The sequence below is a fragment of the Ixodes scapularis genome, unplaced genomic scaffold (genome assembly GCF_016920785.2).
Source record: "Ixodes scapularis isolate PalLabHiFi unplaced genomic scaffold, ASM1692078v2 PGA_scaffold9__187_contigs__length_104089568, whole genome shotgun sequence".
NCBI lineage: Eukaryota > Metazoa > Arthropoda > Arachnida > Ixodida > Ixodidae > Ixodes > Ixodes scapularis.
Genome location: NW_024609884.1, coordinates 22,097,061 through 22,119,351, shown reverse-complemented (window position 1 = coordinate 22,119,351; position 22,291 = coordinate 22,097,061). Strand labels below are relative to the sequence as shown.

The following is a 22,291-nucleotide window of genomic DNA, read 5'->3' as shown; positions in this document are numbered from 1 at the left end:
GTGCACGGTGCGTCAAAGAATCTGGTAGGCTGATAAGTGCGTTATATCTAGACTCTGGTTCGAAGTTGTCATTACGAGCGCCGAGCCAACGTTGATCGCCCGGGGCGCGCGTTGGTCGATGTGCGGTTCGGGACTGTGAGGCCACGATGAACGTCGGACTAATCGATGCTGTGAAATCGACGGCGGGACAACTGGCGCACACGGTGAACTCGAAACTACTGGGTGGTCACATTCCGCAGGACTGGCTGCCGCAGAGTTCCAACTCCTGCACCCCCGATGGTAAGCAAACCAGCGAACTGAGAAACGCAAGCCGACAGTAATCTACTCGTGACCGTCACGTGAACAGCTGTTTTGTTGCTTCTCTTTTCTCTCTTTATGCTTCCTCGTAGACATGAAGTTAATCGACGCTGAACTGGGACTCTCTGAAGAGCACTTCTCAAGTCCAGAGGCAAGATGCTTTTTGTTGTTCTTTTTTTCTCCGAAAAATATTTCAGTTGCTTGCTGTTCGACGCGATTTCGCAACCTCGCCTAAATTTAGTAGTAGTGATTAAAGCGTCGCCTCTTTCTGTTTGTTTCTTTCTTTCTTTAGGGGCTCTTTGGGTTTTCTACCATCGAAGAACTAGAAACTGCAATAGAGAATTGCAAGGAGATGATACTTGAATCTGAGGAGAACTCTGACAGACGCAAGAAGTTGGTTATCAAACTAGTTCAGCTTAGGCAGAAACTTCAAGAGATTAAGGTGGTTACCCCTTTTATTTTCCTTGTTTTTCGACTGTTTCCTAATGATCTGACAGACATTTGGTGGCCCTCGTAATAAAGTGCTCGGTAAACAACAACAAAACAAATGCACCGTTTTGTCACTTCTCTAGGATGGCCCTCCAGACGAGCCCTCCACTGACGCTAAGATGGTCATGGAGCACCAGTTTGAACCACGGATGTACGAACGTGCTCAGCAGTACTGTGAGAAGTGCTGTGGCAGTATTTGGGGTGTACTCTACGGGTTTTATCAGTGCAAAAGTGAGTAGAATTTGCTATGTTTCCAAGAGCACAGATCTGATAATTCAACATTTTGAAAACATTTTTTCCGCCAGTACTGGCTATGTGAAGAGTGTATTTGCTTCATTTCTTTCCTTTGAAGTCTCAAGTAGACCACCTTGATTAATGGTGAGCTTGTGTACATGGTGTTACCACATTCTCATAAAGCAAGCTATGGTCTCTATTTAATGTCTTTTCTTTCTATTTGCTGAATGCACTCATACAGATATAGGATGAGCCTGCACTACATTACTACTGAAAGGAATAAAAGCAGTATTTTGTTTTATCCAGACTGTAACTTCAAGTGCCACAACAAGTGCCTCAATAGCATCACACGGAGATGTGCTTATGCAAGGGTACGCACAGTTCTATACTATTTATAGGATAAAATCAAGTATGTCCAAAAAAAAGGCTTCAATAAGAGAGAGAAAAAAAAAGTGAGTCCAGTAATTTTAATTTGTTCCAGGCGCATGAAAAGCCCGAATTCACACTTGACATCTGCCCAGAGCAGGGGCTATCGGCACAGGGCTACCGATGTGCAGAGTGCCGCCAGAATGTGTTTCCTCGTAAGCATTTTGCCTTGTAGTGCTTACCTATAGTAGCCCATTTTCTTTCTGCAAGCATTCCTGTTCTACATCTGCATTACCAGCATGCTGCAATATATACCGTGCTCTACATTTGCATTCTGCTTGCAATAACACTGTGTGCATAACGTTTATGCTGTTCTTTTAATACGGCTCTCACACAATGTATACAGGGTGTCTCCGAAAAAAAATGTACAGGGCTTTTTTCACATTTTCTGAAATTGTCAATGGGAAAACCGCATTTTCTGAGATTGTCAATGGGAAAACCGCATTTTCTGAAAATGTCTATGGGAAAAGGGTGGCAGATGGAGCTATCGAATACATGGGGCTCTAAGGCGCCAGAAACAGAAAACTGGCAAAAAATGGGCCCCATTTTCCCATTTAAATTTTCAGAAAATCACATAACTTTTGAATAAGATATTGGTTTGTTCTGAAACTTTGGCATCTAGTCCGGACCTCTAGCGCTACCTTTGCGCGGAGAATGGGCATTTGGTGACGCATAGTTTATTTTTGCGGTGGGAAAAACCTTGTAAATATTTTGGGGGGACACCCTGTATATTTGGCGTAGCTTTCTTAGGGCGCAAGCACAAACTACAGCTTTGGCATAACTATAAATATTATGAGTCCAGAAAACAGTAGACCAAGTGGTTTTTCAAGGGTGACTATAGGTTAGTTTATAATCCCTGCACTATGCAACATGAAATCTGGCTTGCTTGCCACTATTGGATTTTCATGGACTCTGCAGAACTAAATTTAAGGAAAAACGTAGTTCAAATATGGATTTTTTTGGACTCTGCAGAACTAAATTTAAGGAAAAACGTAGTTCAAATATGGATTTTTTTGTTGAAGCAAAAGTGGGCGATTCCGAATCTGATCAATTTGGCTAACGTTAGGCCTGCTTTCAACAACGCCGGAAACAAACATAGCCAATGCTATTTTAGAGATCCAACTTCATTGAATCAAGTTTTGTAACCTCATATGTATTTGTTAATAATTTTGCCAGAGAAAAGTTTTCGAAAACGCTAATGTGTTTTTTGAGGCAGTGCATGCCTCAAGCAACATATCTGTAAACTAAGCTAGAATCCCCATGGTCTACCGATACCATAGCAGTTCCACCTGTTGAGTTTGGTTCTGTAATGAATTAAAATGTTAGATTCAATATAGCACGTACCTCATTTGCAGCGCAGTGCCTAAAAGTACCTTAACCCTTGGTTAGTTTTCCTCGGGGAAATGAAGGATAGGGGAGCCTATTCCATGTATGGCTTGTGGCATCCTGTGACGTCCCGTGGCTGTCTCTGACTGCGTGCCCTGCGCCCCCCCCACCGTGTCCCCCCCTTTCCTTCTCTGCGGCCCTGTGGTGGCAGGCTTTGTGGTGCTGGGCGAAGCCGCCAGTGTGCTCATGCCCGCCGCCCTTCGCTCTCTGGCAGAGCAAGGGCAGCCCCGACGCTGCGAGTACACAGGGCGCTACTACTGCTCCCTGTGCCACTGGAACAGCCACACCATAGTGCCTGCCCGCGTGCTCCACAACTGGGACTTCGAGCCCCGTAAAGTGAGCATTTTTCTGCTCTCAATCCCAGCCTTCTTAGGTGAATCTGCACACACGCTAGTTGAGCCCAAAAAGGTTGCCACACATGTGACGGTGTGCCTTTTTCGTGGCAGGTGTGCCGTGCATCACTTCAGTTCCTCAGACTTATGGTGCGAAAACCGATCCTCAATCTGGGCGAGCTCAACCCCATGCTATTCACCTTTGTCGAAGATCTCGGCCATGTCAAGGTAAGCGCTGCCTTTTCGTGCTGGCATGGCATCAAGCTGAATGGCCCTTGAACCCTGCAGAAGCTGAGGGAAGACATCTTGCGCATGAAGCAGTACCTAACACTGTGTCACGCCGCCCAGCAGCAGAAGCTGCTGCTCCTGCTGCACAAAAGGCAGCATTTTGTCGAGGGCAGCCACATGTACTCGCTCCAGGATTTAATTGATCTCCACGATGGGAACCTCTTGGGCTACCTGACCCAAGTTCACCAGGTCTTCTTTGACCACATCACCAAGAGTTGCGAGGTAAGCATCGACTCCTGTTGCACCGTTTCAAAATGTGAGGCTACACCGCTGGTCTTTGGGCGATGCTAGTCTATGTTGTGCCTAAACTGCTTTTAAGGGGGGGGGGGGGGGGGTGCAACGATTTTAAGATTAAAAGAATTTGCATCTCGTCATTCTTACGTTGTTTATCCTGTTCCGGAGGAGAGAAAACGTCATTAAAAAATGTCGCTATTCCGCTGCATTATTGCAAAGCAAGTCTAGCTTTTTCCCCCCACCTGCAGCCGCAAGTGGCAGCCGAAGGGACTACGGCGAGAAGCTTTTGTGACCTCGCTCGGCTCTAAGCTGCAGTATAACGCCCGCTAATGTACGCAAAGAGAGGGAGAGGAAGCGTCCTCAGAGAGAGCACACGGGAACCTACACGGCACCCCGAATTGTCTCTAGGAGTGCGACCAGGTGCAACCCTGAAGGCCGAGTTGAGGGGTGCCAGAAATGCCAATATTTTTCTTTTTTTCTTTTTTTACACAATTAGGACATGCAGGCAAAAATCGATTTTCTGTTCTTTACCTCAGAAGTGTCAGAGGGCAACTTTTGACCGAAGTCCGGAAATTGTTGCACCCCCTTTTTTATACCGTGCGCAGCCTTCCGCATTATCCTTTTTTTTGGGGGGGGGGGGGGGGGGGCAAGGCAAGGGCAACAAACTTTGCGGCATTATTTATGGGTAGCTCTGGCCCACTTCTGGGCTCTATCAATTTCCTAATATTTTACGCCTCATTATTTTACCGTTAAAGTTCTGAAAATGCCAAAAGCAACCCTTTGTCAAAAGTGGCGCGTGGACATGATTCTGCAAATTGCTGCAAAACCTTCGGTATAGTTAAGACGAAAAGTGTTTGAGGGCTATTGGCGCGTAGGTGCCACCACGTTTCAACCCACACGAGAAAAAGCCAATACCTATCTCTTGTTCTATGACGAAGCTCGGCATTGGGTTTGCACAAATTCTGCAGAACTGGTGCACTACATTCAATGTTTACAGTGGGCGCCGATGTTCAGACTTTGCGCTTTATCCAATGCCAAAACTTCCATTGTAGGAGGGCAAATACCCGGTTCGAGGCCCTCGTTAGGCAGCTTGGTTGGGGGCACGGGCAATTTTTTCACTAAAGAACCTCGGGCCGCACTGCATTTTTAGGGATGCCGAGGAAAAGGTTACCTGTGCAAGTTTTGCGACAGTGAGGAGGTCATCTTTCCACTGGGAAACGACACATTCACGTGCCCAGAGTGCTCTTCTGTTTACCACAAGTGAGACAATTTGTCATGGCCTTGCATCTTTCATTTATTACTTGACATCCGAGACTGGGAACACTTGTTGCATTTCAGAGAGTGCAGAGAAAAGCGCCAGGATCCGTGTCCCTGGTGCGAATGGAAGACCCGCCATCATCAAACGAGCAGGGCACGAAGCGAAGATGTTGAGCTGACGAATCGAAACCATGCTTTGGCGTAATCTCAATTTGTACAGACAGCCACATATATGTATTTATTATAATGCACATGCTTTTAAAAACTGCTTCTCCCGCAGGACTCAATGTTGCCTAGATCGCCTGATTTTGCCGCAACAGATGTGTATACTAAACTGTTAAAACAACTTGCTTCTCCTGTGTATTCATTGAAATCACACCTTTTAGGGTTTACTTTGAGCACCTGCGTAGTTAGAGAAGATATGTTAATTATGTAATACATATATGCACTGGCTGGCGTGGCAGAAGCAATTATGTAGGCCAAAGTGCCTTGCACTGTAACTTATTTGCCCTTTCTGAACTTTCCCCCCCGGGAGGCACCCTTCTTTTTCTTGTTCTGTTCGTCCTTGCTCTCACTCTGTAAAAGACAAGTTACAAATTTTGTCAACAAACTGCAGACAAACTCCTATCTGCCGAGACTTCTCAAAATGCACAATTCAATTCACGAAGGACTGCTCAGTCAAATTATCAAAAAGAGGTAGAACCTGCCGATATTTATTCTCTATGCCAAAGTGAATGTCTTATTAATAGGACTTCAAAAGATTGCAATGAATGTAGAACAGCAGCAAACTTGGTATAAAGTAAATAAATCATCCATGGTAAAAAGAGAAAAAAGGGCATAATTTTGTGGTGAGAGAATAGACAATAATACTAGCCAGCAAGAAACACTGAGTAGGCAGAAAGCATACTTCTTGTCCAAAAGAGAGAAGCAAGGAGAGTGATGGCAATACATACAAATAAATTGATTGTTAGAAGTTCTAGTTTGGAACAAAGTTGATCACAAACAGTAACTAGGCCCAGGGAATTAGTTACATAGTGGTGACCTTCATTTGTACAAGTTCTGGGTTCCTAAAAACTGTTCCCCAGAGTACCCCGATGGGTTCCTCAAATTTCCTCAACCGTCCCTTCCTTCAACAAAGTGCTCCATTTTAAGCATTAGTTTAGCATGCCAGAGCCAAAAACTCCTGAGTATGTGCATTATTGTTTACAAGGTCTGTAAACCTCTGCACTACTTTATTGGATCAATGTTGACAGATCAGTGGGGCTCCTTGGCTGCCATTCGACGCAAATGTAGGTTCCTCTAGATTGAAAAGCTTGAGAACCTCCTCACTAGCAGAAAGTTTTGGCATACCATACTGTTCCTCACTAACAAAGTTTTGGCAAACTGTTCCTCACTAGCAGAAAGCTTTGGTACCACCTGTCCTGTTCCTCTTTGCATTCTCTCTTCTACGTAGAGGGAGCTCGATTAGACGCTTTCAGTAAACGTTTTGCTTACCTTCCTTTTGGCAGAGGGCCCCTCTGAGGGGACAACCTTAAAAAACGAGTCCAGCCGACCCTGAGTGGTCGTATTTCTACCCTTGAGTAGCTTCTTGGCTCCGTTTCGGATACGTTCCTCACTGCAATACAAAGTGGCAATGAGAGTTTCCTTGCATGCATTCTCCGACCTTGCTAGATGAAAAATGTTCCCAAAACCTTTTTGTACTAGAACATGACATACTGAGAAAATATAGTAAGGGTGCAGGCGAGCTGGTGAATATTAACCATGTTGAATTAACCTGAGACTGAGGTGAGAGGTCGTCCTGTCTATTTGTTGTCCCTTCTACGTTTTGATGTTTCACGTCTCTCTTCTACCCCAGACTTGGGTTAATTCAACATGGTTAATGACATACTGACACAATGGTGGAACGCATACCTGAATCCATTCTCTTCGCAGAGGAACTTCACAAGGCCATCTTCATCAGGATCAGTCCACTTCAACTAGAGTGTACACAAGCATAGATACATCATTCCTTTCGGCAAAAGCCAAAACCTGCCACTATAATGATGGGCTAAATTGGCAGAGCTTGAGGCCAAACAAAATTTGGCATTAGCCACTTTTGGAAGAAACACTGGCGAATGTTTGAGCATAGAGTGAGATGATGGCCATATACTGGAGTGATTGCTGTACCATCTCCAAATGAGACTAGGCAACAATTTGTGCTTCAAAAGTATACAGTGACTGCAGTGCAACAGAAGGCATATTTCAAAACAATCAGCACAGAAGAGGACAAGTAGAGAATACAGCGGCATGCTGTGACAAAAACCTTAGCTGTCGCTATTAAAGGAGCAAGACAAAAAAGCATGGTAAATAGACATACTCTTTATTTCCACGATACTGCCTTGTTAGCGTTACGAAATGGTTAGGGAAACTAACATGCCTCAGACTCTTGCAGGTCTCTTTCTCAATGTTGTATTGCGTATGACCTACCTTGCCTAGAAGAATTGCACTGGCAGTCTCAAGCACACAAAAATCCACAATACAAATGAAAAAAAGAAGGGGCTATGGGATTATGGTGATGGAAGTTTCAATGCATGGTACGGAAGGATACTCGCATAATTGGATACCGATTTCTCCGGAAAAGTAAGAATTCAAAAAGTGATAATTCAGAATGCCGATAATCTGACAAACAGAAAGCAAATTGAGCTACACTGTTAGCGGAGCCAGTGTGAAAGAAGCGAGTAACAAGTGCATGGGTATGAGGAGTCTCAGAACAAACCAGCAGAATGGTAATCTTTTGGGTGCGACTTTTTTTTTCTTTTTTTTTTCTTCCCAGGTGTGCAGCAAGCATAAATGAAATATTGGAGTATTCCATAGCAACCTCCTCTTTTTCATGAACATATAAAATGTAAAACTTTTGTTAAAATCACATATAGCAGTGGGTCTCATTTTTCTTTGTGAATATGTTTCAACCCCATGGCCATGGAAAGGGGATGGCAACCCAGACCACTTCGACGGGGGGGCCAGCTAGGGTGTTTATACCTAAACCGCACAAACTGGCAAGGAGGGGTGCTCAGACGGAGAGGAGGACGACTGTTTGCCGAGCGTCTGCTGCCGTGGAGCCTTGACCTCCCCCGCACCCCCGGCGTGGCCCAGGACTAAGGAGGACACTCAGCTTCCAGACACCAATGGACGACGTTTGCGTAGGAGACCTTTCAATGTACTCTTGAAGCCTCCCTCGTCAAGACCATGGGCTAGTGCACAGCAGGGAGCCCAACCTAATTTGGCTACCACCTGGTGATTAAGACCAGGGGCTTCGCTTCCCAAGTGTGACACCACAGAATGAAACCTTGCCACAGTAAGATGCTATGGCTGGGGAAAATATGGCCATTTAGCCAAAGACTGTCCAGTAAACTTTGTAGTAAATCCAAATAACGATCCAGCACAATTCCTAAAGGCAGCCACCATCAATGGGGCTCAACAGGTGTCTGCCACGATCGACCCGGGTAGCTCGGAATGTATCATGCGACACGTTGCAGCGGTCAAGTGCGAACTGCAGATCACCTGCTCATCAAAGGGACTGTACAGCTTCGGAAGCACCGACTAGTAAGCCGTGAAATCAATTGGATCTGCTTTCATCGACATCTCCATCGACAACATTGTGTGTAAGGGGGTGGATGTCCTCACTGTGTCGGACAACATACAATCTGTAGACATCCTTGTTGGGTGGACCTGGACGAAGCAGCCCCACATCGCATATCTATGCATTGGCACTTCGAGGTCTCCCCGCCACCAATAAAAGACAGCTTAACAGTGAGTGAGACGACTAGTTCTTAAGAACAGTGTGTGCTGGGTCACCCTGCAGTCCAAAAATTGCAATATCATTCTTCGTGACGAGCTTGGAGGAGAGAGTCAGCACCAATTGACAGATAGAAAGGTGAATGTCCCAATCGTCAACGACTCATCCACTGGCGGACATCTTGGATGATGAGGACGAGCTGCATGTGGCACGCATCGATACTCATCGAAAGGAACCGATCTTGGAGAGTCAAGTTAACTTTGATCAGGACACTGCAGAAGCAGAGGTGTCGGCGCTGATGGTAGTGCTCAATCATTACAGACTGTTTTCCCCTTATATTAGGGAGCTTGGATGTACCCATTTGACTGAGATGACTGTCACTGAAACACCAGCAGAGTCCCTGTGCATTGCAAGCCCTATTACACTGACTTGGCAGAGCGAACCGCCATTCGAGAAATTGTTACGGAGTGGAAGGACTGCGGGTTGGTGACGGAGACGACCTCACCATATGGTAGTCCTGTTCTCTCAATGAAAAAGAAGAATGGAGAGGAGAGGTTGGTTCTGGACTTCCGGAGGCTCAACAGTCAGACAATCCCAAACAGGTTTCCAATGCCTGACATCGGACCAACTTGTGCAGCTCACAGGCGCGAAGTTGTTCTGCATTCTGGACTGTGCTAACGGGCATCTCCAAATCCCCCTGAGCGAGGATTTCAAGGCTAAGACAGCATTTATAATTATTTTGGCCTTTAGAAATTGTGAACAGTTAAAAAACCACACAAACTGGCAAAGAGGAGTGCCCAGACAGGCGAAGAAGACAATCATTTGCTGAGCGTCTGGTGCCGTGAAACTTTGACCTCCCCCACGCCCCCGGCGTCGCCCGGGACAGTGAAAGAGGACACTCAGCTTCCAGGCACCGATGGAAGACGTTCACGTCGGAAACCTTTTAATGTACTCGTTGTCATTGTTTTAACCTTATCTAACCGTAATAAAGTCTTTCTTTTATTCGTTACTTTAAAAACGCAGACTTCTTGAATCAAGTTAACAATTTGTGTAGCAATCCTCTCCATGCCAATGGGCTGCCTTCTCTGAGGAATGTGTAAAAGAAATCAACGACATTTCACCTGGATTTCACTGGCAGGTGTCACTTCAGGCTCCAGAAACAGCTGACGAGCTTCCTTGAAGGGCCAGTCTTCGGGAATGGTATATTTCTGCACGATAAGGCAAATTTGATGGTGTGCTGGCACCTCGCAGCTGACAGAACCACTTTAAAGAGCAATACACTCTGCCACTGTGTCGCAACATGCCTTTGTGTCAATGCTGCTGATGATTTTCTCGATGCTCTTGTGCTGTTTGATCAGCTCGATGGCCCGCTTGGGTCCAATTCCTCTGATGCTCTCGCAGTAGTCGCAGCCAAGGAGGATGCACAGGTCGATAAACTATGTAGCATAGAAATTGTCACCAGAATGAGGTCTGAAGAAGGGTAACTGGTGGTGCTGATACAATATCAATAAGGGAATTCTGAAAGGGCACATCAGGCAGTCACGTGGCATAATGGCGGATATACTGGGTGTATCAAGAAGTGGCCAGGCTCTTTAAATCGACCGCAAAATTTGGTTTCTGAACCGATTGTGCAACGACTTCGTGCAGCGTTGCGCACAGATGGTGCTTTTTTTTTTTGTAAAATTTGCAAAGAATTGGGGGGGGGGGGGGGACTTACCTGAGGAAAAAGTAAAGAAAGAAAAAAGCTTAGCTCCCATGGAAATGTGGCAAAGCCAAAGGTCTTCAAACAATACGGCGCCATTTCGCATGGGATACGAGATGGCACAAGCGGTCACGATGCCAACTGCGCCAATGAACGAGCAGACGACGCCGAAAGCCGGCGTCTTTAGCAGACAATCTTTTTGACTCAAAAGCGGAGCACGTTCCGCAGGCGGCGACAGTCGCAGAAACAAACAGGCGCGGTAACAACAAGGAACTGCAAACCAGACTACATCGGTACCTCGAAAAAAAGTCAAAATATCCCGACAAACCATTTTTCTAATCAATTATGCATCCATTCAACATGTTTTATCAGTAAGGATGATAAAATAATGCATTGGTAACTGATATCAGAAAAGCTCGCGCCGCTTTTGAGTCGAAAAGAATGTCTGCTAAAGACGCCGGCTCTCGGCGCCGTATGCTCGTTCGTTGGCGCAGTTGGCATCGCGACCGATTGCGCCATCTCTTGTCTCCCGTGCGAAACGGCGCCGTATTGTTTGAAGACCTTTGGCTTTGCCGTATTTCCATAGGAGTTAAGCCTTTTTCTTTCTTTACTTTTTCTTCAGGTGTAAGTTCGCTCTTTGCAGATTTTACAAAAAAAAAATGCACCATCTGTGGGCAACGCTGCACAAAGTCGTAGCGCGATAGGTTAAGAAACCGAATTTTGCAGTCGATTTAAAGAGCCTGGCCACTCCTTGATACACCCAGTATTATCGTGTCGGCCATTCCACTGCATTCAATTTTTTTGGTGCAAGTGGTCATATGGCAAGAACTTGGGTGAGGTGCTTCCCACTCAGCGACAGTGGTGTACATACTGTCATCAAGTAGGGAGCATGCCAACCAAGCTATTGCCATGTGTGTCCATTGAGCTTCATAAAATTTGGTTTAGAAATAAAAATCAAGAATGCCGCATTTGAAGCAGGTGACACTACTAGCAGATACAGTACTTGGTCGCAGTTACTTTCGCATCGAGGCTGAATAAGAATGCTACTGTAAAAATATCTTTTTCCCTCATGGAAGCCAGGCAATGCCTAGAGCCCTCTAAGCTAATATTGTTCTATTCTCTGGTGGAAGTGCTTGCGGTGTACACGGTGCCAAATCTTTATTCTATGGGATACATATTTTCTTGGCATTTTCACGTGACTGCAAGAGCAAGTCAAGATGGGCTGCATTAATGCCACCATAGAGTATGTTTGGGTCACCCAAGAATCAACAAGTGTGTTTTGTCCTTAGACACTTAATTCTAATCTCCATTAAAAACGGTGCTCCAGTGTATGGTGGGCAGACTATAAATTCTTTCGTCAGAGCAAGCATTCAGCAGAGGGGAAGAAATGCATTGCAGGGCACTGCACACACAGCCATACAGTGGTGCATGACTAAGCAGGTTTGTTATTTCTCAGCTGCAAAGACAAACACATTTCCTATTGTTGCTGTTGTCACACTGGGGGAAAACGAAGGGATTGTAAAGCTGCATCAGACCCTTTTCAACGATTGCCTCCAACCAGCACTTACAATGGGCCTTTACCGCAAATGTTGGGCACCATCTATCGGCAAGCCGGAGAAACGTTTTTGATGGCCTGCCTTGCTTCCGGTTCTGCCCGCTCCAAGCTATGTTGGCTGTCCAAACGCAGTCGGTAAACGTGCTCAGCGTTTGCTTTTCCTCTACCCAACGCAATCGACAAGTACTTTTTTTTTTTTCAATGAATGCGTTGATTACGGACAGCTTCGTCCATTTCTAGATTTTTTACGAATGACTGACAGCACAGATGAAGCTCTCTCTCTTCGACAAATGAGAAAGTACAAATGGTTACATTAAACAAGAATTCATGTTATTTGTAGTATTGTCAGTAAATTCCAAAAATATTCGAGAACAATTTACAGATAAGGTAAGCTTTTTTGTTTTTTTTTTTAACTGCGAGCTATTCGTTTAACCTGTTCGAAAATTTTAATTGATAAAGATGTATTCTCATAAATGTCAAGGCTCACCCTAAAATCACCCAAAAAACTCGGCGCCTCCTCGTACCAATCTCAAATTTTCATCAAAGGTGTATTTAAGTGGTAGATTTCACCTTATAAAATTTCAAAGCATAGCTTCATTTCTGTGAAAAAAAGAGACAAACAAGCTTGCCCGGATCAACGGTGGACGCGTTCAAGAACCACTAATTCGTTTGCGAGCGCTGCTGACCCTGGCAAGTTTGTTGGTCTCGTTTTTTTACTGGAAAGAGTAACACTTTGAAATTTCACAAGGTCAAATTCACGAATAAAATATATTTTTAATAAACATCTAAGATGTATACATGCAGCCGCCGATTTCTGAGCGAGCCTCAGAAATCATGTCGCCCCACTTTAGGCTATAGCTGTGTGTGACTGTAGGTCCTGAAAAAAAAAAAAAAAATCGGTCACACTTGTCTATTTTGAGTCTTGCGCCTGTAGACACTGGTGGAAACTTTTTTTTTTTTTACTTGATACATACATGAAGACAACACATCAAGTCGATTGCTTCCTCTTTCTTATTTAACCACAAGACCAGCAGATGCGGTCGTGGTCACAAAACAGCTGCTCCCATTTCTCTTTCCGGGTATGCACATAACAAACTGCACAGCGTAGACACTTTACTTCACTGCTTTATAAATATTTGGAAACTGTGGGCGATTCCAATGTTTACAGCAGCCAAAAAGCAGACGGGCTGCGCAGCAATGCGAGACCGCCACCTTAGCAAGCAAAAACGTGCTCCAGTCAAATGCACCATCACAGAAACGCGAACTCCCGAGGCACTCGCTCTGCGTAGCACATAAGCAAGACGACATCCTACCTAATCAATCTGCCGACTTGTATTTCTACATCAATAACAAATAAAGGAATAAAAACTTGAACCTTCCTCAAAGTGGCAACTGCAAACACGGGGGGGGTGCTTTAAAGGCAGCTTTTAGGAGCCATTCACATTGTTTCGCCAGATCGCCGGAATCCACAGCTGCCGCTTCATCGGGTGCAGGCTAGTGGAAAGAAACCTAAAGAAACATAAACGGCGACAACGCTTGCTCTCGTCGCTGCAGCCGACAACGGAACAGCGTTGGGGCACATCGGAGAACTTCGAAACGCGCGACCACCGCTGCCTCCCGCAGTCCCGAGTCGGACGCACCACGCCACCAAAAATGGCGGACTCCTGTATGCTGCTGCTGCGCATGCGCCATGGAAACTCCCGAAAAGGCCCATTGTTTATCACTTTAGTACTCCAGTGTCAATGTGACTGCAGCACCGGGCATGTTAGTTGCTCCCCTCTGGCTGTCTGCTCCCACTAAACAACTCACAGTTTGCCAATCGACTCTACACGCAATCCCGACTTTGTTTCCCATTCCGTCAGTACTCTCCCATTGTTTATGCCCGAGACGGCAATACCTGGCAGACTGGGTACCCTGCCTGCATTCACATGTGTAATGTGACCATGGCATCAAGCTGTCCTCTGCCAAACATCCGCTAGATGTCCCTTGGTTCTGGAATTCCCGCACTGATAGTGTCGTCTGCAGTCATGCAAGTGTGTTGGATGCACATACCTCATCACGATTCAGCTCCAGACCACTCAGGACTCTCTCAAGATTGAACTCTTTGATGGGCATTTTCCTAAAATGCAAAAACGAAAAAAAAAGTCAGTCCCAAGTTTTTCTAACGACTCTCCTTATAACTTTACAAGGTGGGAAAAGTTAGGTGTAGCCCCCTCTCCACCCCATAGAAGCTGCCACAACACATGTTTTAATCTTGTGCCATATGTGAGTTATAGAAGATAGCCGTATCTGTTTCCAACCTTGCTTCACTGTAGGTCATGTGGCGAAGAAGGACATTGGTTCCAAAAGTGAGTCCATCCATGTCCTCGGTGGCGGTTCCGTAAACTTTGCCGCCTTTCACGAGTTCAGCACATTGCGCCTCAGCTTCGCACGGAGCCTACAAACATACAAGATGGCCCCATCATTCTTTTCAATTACCTATATTGCTCAGTGCAATGTACACTACAGCTCTCTCTGCAGCGAGTGAAAGTACATATAAATCTAAGAGGTCCAAAGGGTGAGCATACTTCAATATAGGGCACTCCCATGAGGCCCAAGAGGCGCTTGCAGTCTTCGCCATGCTGCCGTGTCACCTTGACCAAACGCTTGCTGAATTTGTTGATGTCTTCTTGGTTCCCTGAGAAAGAGCACCGCAAATTCAACTTCACAAAGTTACACAGGTGTCGCACATGGTTGCATGATTTGCCTGTTTATGCACTGGTCCTTGGCAGTGCCATCGTGTGCTGGCATTGTTTAGCAATTGGTTCTTAAAGGGAATTGCAGTGTGCAGGAAAAAAAAAAGCTGCTAAGATATAATTGAGGGTTCGGCGAGCCAACAATGAATGTGGACATGGCGGAGACAAACCATGTTGGTTGTGGCCCCCAGAGACCCACCATTAAGCCACTGCACCTCGAGAACCAGAAGCTTGTACAGTAACAATCATTGACTGGAGCACATGTTTTTTCTGCACGACACTATGTGGCGGCAGCCGACGTAGCCAATTGGGATCAAGATCCCGCATGTTATCCAATGTGGTTCCCGAGCTCGGGAACTACCGTGCTCTGGAATGGAACTATTGCCACGTGACCAGCTGCCACCAGGCTAGCACACCGCAGAGAAAAACATGCTGCAGCATGTTCTATTATTTTAACCGTGACTGCAACTACAAGAGCTGCAATTTGGACCAATTAAGACTTTTTTTTAAAAGGTTACATGTCTAAAGAGAACTTTCTCAGTGAACAGCCCATCCGAATAAGGCAAAAAGTATATATAGGGTGACTCCAGAGGACCTTACACTGTAAAACGAGCCGGAAAAATAGACGCCAGCATATAAAGCTCAAGCTTTCACCGAATCGAAGTGGTGCATCTTAGCTGACGAAATTTTAAAAATGCACCACCTCAAATCATATTTGGTGGAAGTTTGAGATTTCTATGTGCAGGCGTTGATTTTTCCAGCTCGCCTTACAGTGGAAGGTCGACTGGAGCCACTCATAAACCACCCAATGTTTCAGACATGGCGACCTGAACCAAATCTAAATCCGACTCCGAAATTTTCTTCATGCAGATTAGCTTTCGCTGTCCCAGATGTTTATTTACACCAACATGCGCAGCACATTGTATAAAGAAAACTAGTGGTACAAAGCTTGACTTGCAATTTCAATCACATTAAACATGGCTGTGCTAAACTCCTTCCTATTTAGCTTTTTAACTTCAATCATACCGTTTAAACCTATAGTATGTTTTAGTGCCAAATTCCCTCTAAACTTTGTCACCTAATGCACAAATGGATTCCATTCTTTTTTATTTTACAAACTCCTTCATATTTCGTAAAGTAGGTAACTAGCATTTGTCACTGGAAGCATGCAATAGATATCCACAAGAAACAAAAACTAACCAGCCTCTTCTGCCTTCTCAAGCTCCTTTTCAGCCACCTCACGTCTTTCTTGGCGTTTCTCGAGCTAAAAGAAAAAGTGCCAAATTGTTTTGGAAACAGCAACAAAAAAGTAAAGTCGGTAAAAGTGATACGAGCATTAACGATCAGCATAAGTCCCTCTTCTCTACGCACCTCAGACGACTTCATGCCTGGTGGTTTCCCATCAAAGACGTACACTGGCTTGATACCGTTCTCAATCATCCGTATCGTCCTGTAGAAGAACCCTACAAGGTGGCTGCCAAGAAAAGTATGTGCAAATGTTAATAGATGCTGCCTTAATTTGTTTTGGGTACAGATTCGTCTGGCGTCGCACTCCGCTCGACGAGGAGGAGGAAAAAAAAAGGGGGTGGAGGATTGGAGGAGAAAAGAAGGAAGGAGAGGAGAAATATAGAGAGAGGAGGAGGAGGGGGTGAGGAGCAAACTGGGAAGAACCCCCAAAAAGTTTGTCGTAAAAAACAAGAAAAAAAAAGAAGGGACTTGGGGTTGGGGACGTTCCCCTGCAATATTTTGTGGGTACTTTGTTGTGGGGAAGCAGACGATTTAAAATGCGATATCTTCTTTTTACGTGCTTAAGGCGTTCTAGCAGATTTAGAAACTCTGTTTCTGGATGTTTGACTAAACGCTGGTCGCTTATTGTTACAGATAATTAATTGGGTTAATATTTTTAATACCCTCGGCTGAGCGCACCGTGGCGATTTGTAAGTGGAATGGAAACAGCTCCTTTCAAATAAGTTTTGGAAACAAATTTTTACCCAGGATTGACCCAGTCCCGATAAAAAAACTATAATTCACGTAGTGAAATACAATAACAAAACAACCCAAATTCCAAATGCTAAGAAAGCAGCTATACGAAATTAAAACCATTAATCGAGTATGTTCTTGAAAACCTGAGAAATAGCCCCAATCTAAAGAGCGCACTTATTGCTCCTGTGCTTCTGAAAGTCGTCGTCAGCTTCCCCACAAAAAATCGCCGGGGGACCTTCCCCGCCAGAACTCCCCTTCTTTTTTTCCCCCAACAAATTTTCCGAGGGCCCTCCCCCAGTTTCCTCCTCACCCCCTTCTCCTTTCCTTCTCCTCCTCGAGCATAGTATGACGCCAGACGAGTCTGTACCCAGTTTTGTTCGTACTGATCAATTAGCCTAAAGGCCATTTTACGGCATGTGCCGCCGCTGTGGGGAGCGGATCCGCTTCCGCGGCAGCAGATTTCTTCTCAGGTGTAAACGTACCATTAGAGTGTCACAAGCAGTGGCGTAGGCAGAGGGGGGCTTTGGGGGTCCAAACCCCCCCTCAGCCACGGGGCCCGCTCGCTCCCCTGCTCACACAGTCGGTTTCGCACGAGGCACGGAGCAACGGGGGAGCGCGGACCATCCCCAACTTATATGCCTCCGGGAAAATTGTTTGTGGGGTAGAAAATGCTCAAATTAATAAAATATGCAATATTGCTTAATTCATGTTTATTCGGTTGGATGTGGAACTTGAAGTGAATGGATATTTCGAAACATTTGTGGGGTGAAGGATGGCAATTTCAAGGCAAAGTATAACAAACTATTTTCACTGAAATACACTGTTCAATCAAACCAAAGTGAACATAATAAACCGAACACACAGTGATAATATAAAACAATGACAGTGATTTAAGGAATAAATGAATTGTAAAATACAATTGCACTGTAAGCAACGGGTGCCGTTGTGCTCACGCACACCTTGTGTGATCAGAATTATGCGCTTTCGACTAGAAATCGCCGCAAATAAAAAGGTAACTTTGATTAATTATGTTAGAAAGCAATTTACAGCTTCTCTTTATCATCTCATTTACGCCAAGCGCCTGCAGATTAAAATGCAGCCGCCTTTGTTCACGGGAAAAAATATCCAGGACGTCCTCCGCTTGAACTTTAATGTCGCGGTGAACATTTAAAAGTGCTAGACCGAGCAGTTGCTCATCCGAAGTGGACGCTCTCAGGTATGTTTTCAACCGCCGTAGTGAAGAGAATGAGCGCTCAGCTTCCGCCGTTGTTGAGCGCGGAGTCGCTAGGATCTTGAGACGATAGACGGTTAGGAATAGGAACTCCAAACAGAGGGCGACCGCCCGTATATCGCAGACGTGACGGGCGCTTCACGTTTCTCTTTCTTGCATTTGACGCCTAAAATTCCCTATTTTTGGCGAAGTTTTCCTTGCTTTGCGAAAATCGCCGCTCACGGATGCGACGAAGTCCGTCTTGCTTTTTGCTTGGTATGTCAAGGTGGCGACCGATGCAATTCCTTATTATATGAATCTGACTAATAATGCAAATTAAATGCAAAGGTGCAAGCGAGCTGGACAAGAATGACGAAAATAATCCCTGGAGAAGGGGAACAAGAGGGACAAAGGACAAACACAAATCTCCAAACACAGCTAGGCGACTGGTGCGCGACCAAAAAAATCAACCTGGTCCGGGTATCGAACCCGGGACCTCTCAATTTCCAGTAGAGCGCTCTACCAACTGAGCTAACCAGGGGTTAGACGTCAGTAGAGCAAACGGGTTTTATCAGCTGCCACCAGTTTAACACCAACAAGGGTGAAGCTTGCAATTTAAAGTTATGATTAAAATGCAATTAAATGTAAAGGTGCAAGCGAGCTGGAAAATAATCATTGGAGAAGGGCAACAAGAGGGACAAAAGACAAACACAAATCTCCAAACACAGCTAGGTGACTGGTGCGCAACGAGTCACCTTTGTCCCTCTTCTCCAGGGATTATTTTCGTCATTCTTGTCCACCTCGCTTGCAACTTTGCATTTAATTGCATCAGGCCCGTAACCAGGGGGAAGGCCCATGGGGCCCGGCCCCCCCCCCCCCCCCCCCCCCCCCGAAATCTTGCATTTTGCATGGGTCCTCCTCTCCCCCCTCCTCCTCCTCATACAGCATTTTGTCATGGGTGCCCCCCCCCCCCCGGAAACAAAATCCCGGCTACGTGCCTGAATTGCATTATTAATCATAAACTTAAATTGCAAGCTTCACCCTTGTTGGTGTTAAAACTGGTGGCAGCTGATAAAACCCGTTTGGTAGAGCGCTCCACTGGGAATGGTGGGGTCCCGGGTTCGATGCCCAGACCAGGCCAATTTTTTTGGTCGCGCACCAGTCACCTAGTTGTGTTTGGAGATTTGCGTTTGTCCTTTGTCCCTTTTTTTCCCCTTCTCCAGGGATTATTTTCGTCATAGATGAATCTCTTCATTGCACGGAACATCAGAGAATCCGAAGAGACAAGCCTTCATGGTCTCACTACGCATAGGCGCAAGGGTAGTCAAGTTCCTTTCCACGTTCTGCGTGTAGTTTCTGTGTGGTGCGTCATGTCATTTCTCCGAGTGACGGAACGACGAGTTCAGACTGATGACTTCTTACCCCGAGAATATGCTGCTACTGCCTTCGGACCACGCTGCAAGATAAAGCGGCCCTAGCAAAGATAAAACTCTTTCCTTCGGCATTTGGTTCTGTAGCACGAATTTGTTAAACCTTTAATAGACAATAGATTTTGGTTTTGTGATTGCTCAGAATTATCTTCACCCCAAATATGGGCCCCTAGAGTTTTTGCGTGGTCGGTTGCTCCAATTTTTCAATGCCATTTTTTTTTTTTTTTGCTGATAGCAATTTTTGTGTTTTGTTTGGCCTTCACGCGTTGGTAATGCAGTGCTACCTCAAAAAGCGGAGGGAGTTGTGTGCTGTAAGGAAGCTTTTAAAGTTGGTGGGCCGGAAGTACGACGACGGTAGAACAGTGAGCCACCACGCCCGTATTCCTGTAAATGAAGCCTGCTCTGTTTTTAAAAATGACAATGCAGCTTTACCCGTTTCATCTTCAGCGCCTCCCTAATTTTTGCCCGAGCGTCCGAGTCGGCGAGCTCACCCTGCGTCATTGAGGGGGGGATGCCATTGAACCCCTCCCGAAATAAAATCCTGGCTACGCCACTGGTCACAAGAGTGTCTCTCAGCACACTACCTGTGCAATACATGGCTTGCATTGACGTCACGTCAGCCGCCATTGCTCCGTACCATGTTCCTGTGCCAGTACCTTTCGCAGCATACATTTGGCATCATCAAACCGGTTCTTCTCCACAAGATTTGATTTTGCGAGGTGTATGCTGCAGAAGGTAAGGGCTCCGGAGCATGGTACGGAGCAATGGCGGCTGTTACGGTGCCATATGACGTCACGTGCAAGGCATGTATAGCCACTGTACAACACAATACTAGCTAAGAAGAATCTGACATAGTGGCTGCTAATAAAAATACACAGTGATGTTGACACACTCTTAAAGGGATACTACAACGAAATTTCGGCGCTCACTTTTTGGTCCATATGTGTTCAAAAGAGGAGCATCACATCGAACGTACCAATATCTTGTTAAAAAAGTCACAAAAAGGTATTTTAAGACGAATTAAACGATTAGCAAAGAGCACCTGGTGGATGTCGCTAACGCCTCGTTTGTAATGCTCATCTAGGAACCTTGACAGCTAGTGACGGAGGTTGTCTCATCTCCGGCCACGACGAGAGAAGAGGGGAAGAAAAATGCCCCTCTTTCCGAGAATCCCGTTTGTGTGTCCCAGAAGTAGCTATTGTCCCCCTACAAGATTATAAAAGATTAACCCGTCACTCAAAATTCGTACAAAAGCAGCCGGTTCGGTGGCTGGAACGACTAGGCCATCCTCTAGACGTCAGCCTCGCCGTAGCTTTGTTCGTCTTGAGACGACCTACGTCACGATTGCGTTGGATGTCACGTGGTCTCCGCTGGGCCTTCTCCGAGCGCTTGACAGAGTGGGCCGTTTATAACGAAAAATACAGCCACTAGGCTCAAAATACAAACGTGCGATTGTCATTTACGGATATTGTGGATCATATTCAACCTATTTTTGAACACGACGGGAATATTTCAAATATTGTTGAAGTATCCCTTTAAGTCCAGTCATTCCCTCGTGTACCCATTGGTCAGGTAAAATATGAATGCACTCAAAATATAAACAAAACAAGACCAGTCTCTTTTTGATACTATAAATAATGCTTTCTTAAGCCACCCAAGACTGGATGGAGAACCTCCTACCAAAGTCATCAAATATAATCCCAACTGTCAAACCTCCCATATAAAAAAAAAAAAAAAAATGCAAATTTTTAGCAAAGTTTAAATTAAGCACAAACAACTATCTGACACGATACATGGAAATGACAGCTCAAAGCACGTTTGCCTCACTGCAGATTGAATATAACATAATTCATTAGAAAACAATCCGCAATGAACAATACAGAAGGCACGTTTAAACCACGTCGTACAGGCCCAGTACAGTCGAGACCATGCGCACGTGTCGACAGTCTGTACCTTGTTGTTTCGCCATCACTGTTGGTGAGCATGTTGTTCTCTTGCCGCACTGCTATCAGGAACTGATACAAGCACATTGATGCATCGATGGCAATTTTCCTCCCTAGGTAGGAAAGGGCGATGCATCAGACACGAAGCGGCAGCAATGCCGCTGAAAGTTAAAGGCATTTTCGGCCATCACTTACCGAAGTAGCTCTTAATGTCCCCTTCCTTAATAGCGGAAGGAGCATTATCTGCGATCACTTTAGAGAGACCAGTAATTCCCATTGTGACGACTGGCAAACGCTACGGAAAACTTCACGGCGAGCGCGGCGAGTCTTTAGGCCACTTCTCGCGCCAAATCTGATTGACATGGATGGATGGATGAATCATAATGGATATGCCCTTTGTAACGGGTGGTAGCTTGCGCTACCTAGCCTGAAGAAATGTTTTCCTCTCCTGTTTAAATACAAATTTCTTTCTCTCTACATCCCTACACCGGGCCAGGTGGATGAACCACCAGGCTGACCTTTGGGGGATCGGGAAAATACAAAATAAAAAGGAAAACGCACCCCCCGCCGTCTCCCCCTCCTTTCCAAAACCCAGACCCACTGAGTGACAGGGTTGAGACTTTGGGCCAGAGCCACGCGGGAGGGAATCCCAATTTTCCTCTGTCCTCCCTGTCTCCAGTTGTCCTAGTTGCTTTTACCAATTTCAGTTTTCCCTAGTCTCCTTCCACCACTGCTCTAACCTCCCTTTCGCTCCGCCGAAACCCAGGGTATGCTAATTTTGCATATGTCGCATGTGTCACATATGTCACAACGAAGACTATAAGTCTTCGTTATTAGTACTTCGGTTCTGGCCTCAAACAGCAAAAACCTCCCCCGAGAATTATCAAAGTTTCTTTACTCATTTCCTGTTTGCCTCCGTTGCTACACCGGAAAAGCGGGAGGAATCATGTTTCTTCTTCGTTTTAGACTTCGGCTAGGTGACGCAAGCTACAGCCTGTTACAAAGGGTATAACCA

General features: G+C 45.5%; 2 protein-coding genes and 1 non-coding gene across 5 annotated transcripts; 1 reads left to right on the top strand and 2 right to left on the bottom strand.

The window, feature by feature from the left end:
• Positions 1 to 143: 143 nt before the first annotated feature.
• LOC8034556 (differentially expressed in FDCP 8 homolog A) lies at positions 144 to 5,289 on the top strand. 2 transcript variants are annotated; one of them, XM_002409810.5, is made up of 11 exons: positions 144 to 279; positions 390 to 448; positions 590 to 739; positions 870 to 1,017; positions 1,327 to 1,391; positions 1,502 to 1,601; positions 3,047 to 3,168; positions 3,279 to 3,392; positions 3,453 to 3,674; positions 4,837 to 4,946; positions 5,025 to 5,289. In XM_002409810.5, exons 1-11 carry the CDS (start codon positions 147 to 149, stop codon positions 5,146 to 5,148), a joined length of 1,347 nt encoding a protein of 448 aa, XP_002409854.4. In that variant the 5' UTR covers positions 144 to 146; the 3' UTR covers positions 5,149 to 5,289. The 2 variants fall into 2 exon arrangements, with proteins under 2 accessions (XP_002409854.4, XP_029835261.3); XM_029979401.4 differs by having other exon boundaries at positions 2,984 to 3,168.
• Positions 4,960 to 21,650, bottom strand: LOC8034557 (flap endonuclease 1). 2 transcript variants are annotated; one of them, XM_029979402.3, is made up of 12 exons: positions 21,472 to 21,650; positions 21,287 to 21,389; positions 16,082 to 16,184; positions 15,911 to 15,974; positions 14,543 to 14,652; positions 14,276 to 14,412; positions 14,028 to 14,094; positions 10,023 to 10,154; positions 9,840 to 9,926; positions 6,855 to 6,919; positions 6,438 to 6,558; positions 4,960 to 5,519 (listed from the first exon to the last, which is right to left on the bottom strand). In XM_029979402.3, the coding sequence occupies exons 1-12, from the start codon at positions 21,551 to 21,553 to the stop codon at positions 5,445 to 5,447; spliced, it is 1,146 nt and encodes a 381-aa protein (XP_029835262.1). In that variant the 5' UTR covers positions 21,554 to 21,650; the 3' UTR covers positions 4,960 to 5,444. The 2 variants fall into 2 exon arrangements, with proteins under 2 accessions (XP_029835262.1, XP_029835264.1); XM_029979404.3 differs by lacking the exon at positions 21,287 to 21,389 and having other exon boundaries at positions 21,472 to 21,589.
• On the bottom strand, positions 18,370 to 18,444 carry Trnas-gga. The gene has a single exon. It is a non-coding gene; the product is annotated as a tRNA-Ser (tRNA).
• Positions 21,651 to 22,291: the final 641 nt, after the last annotated feature.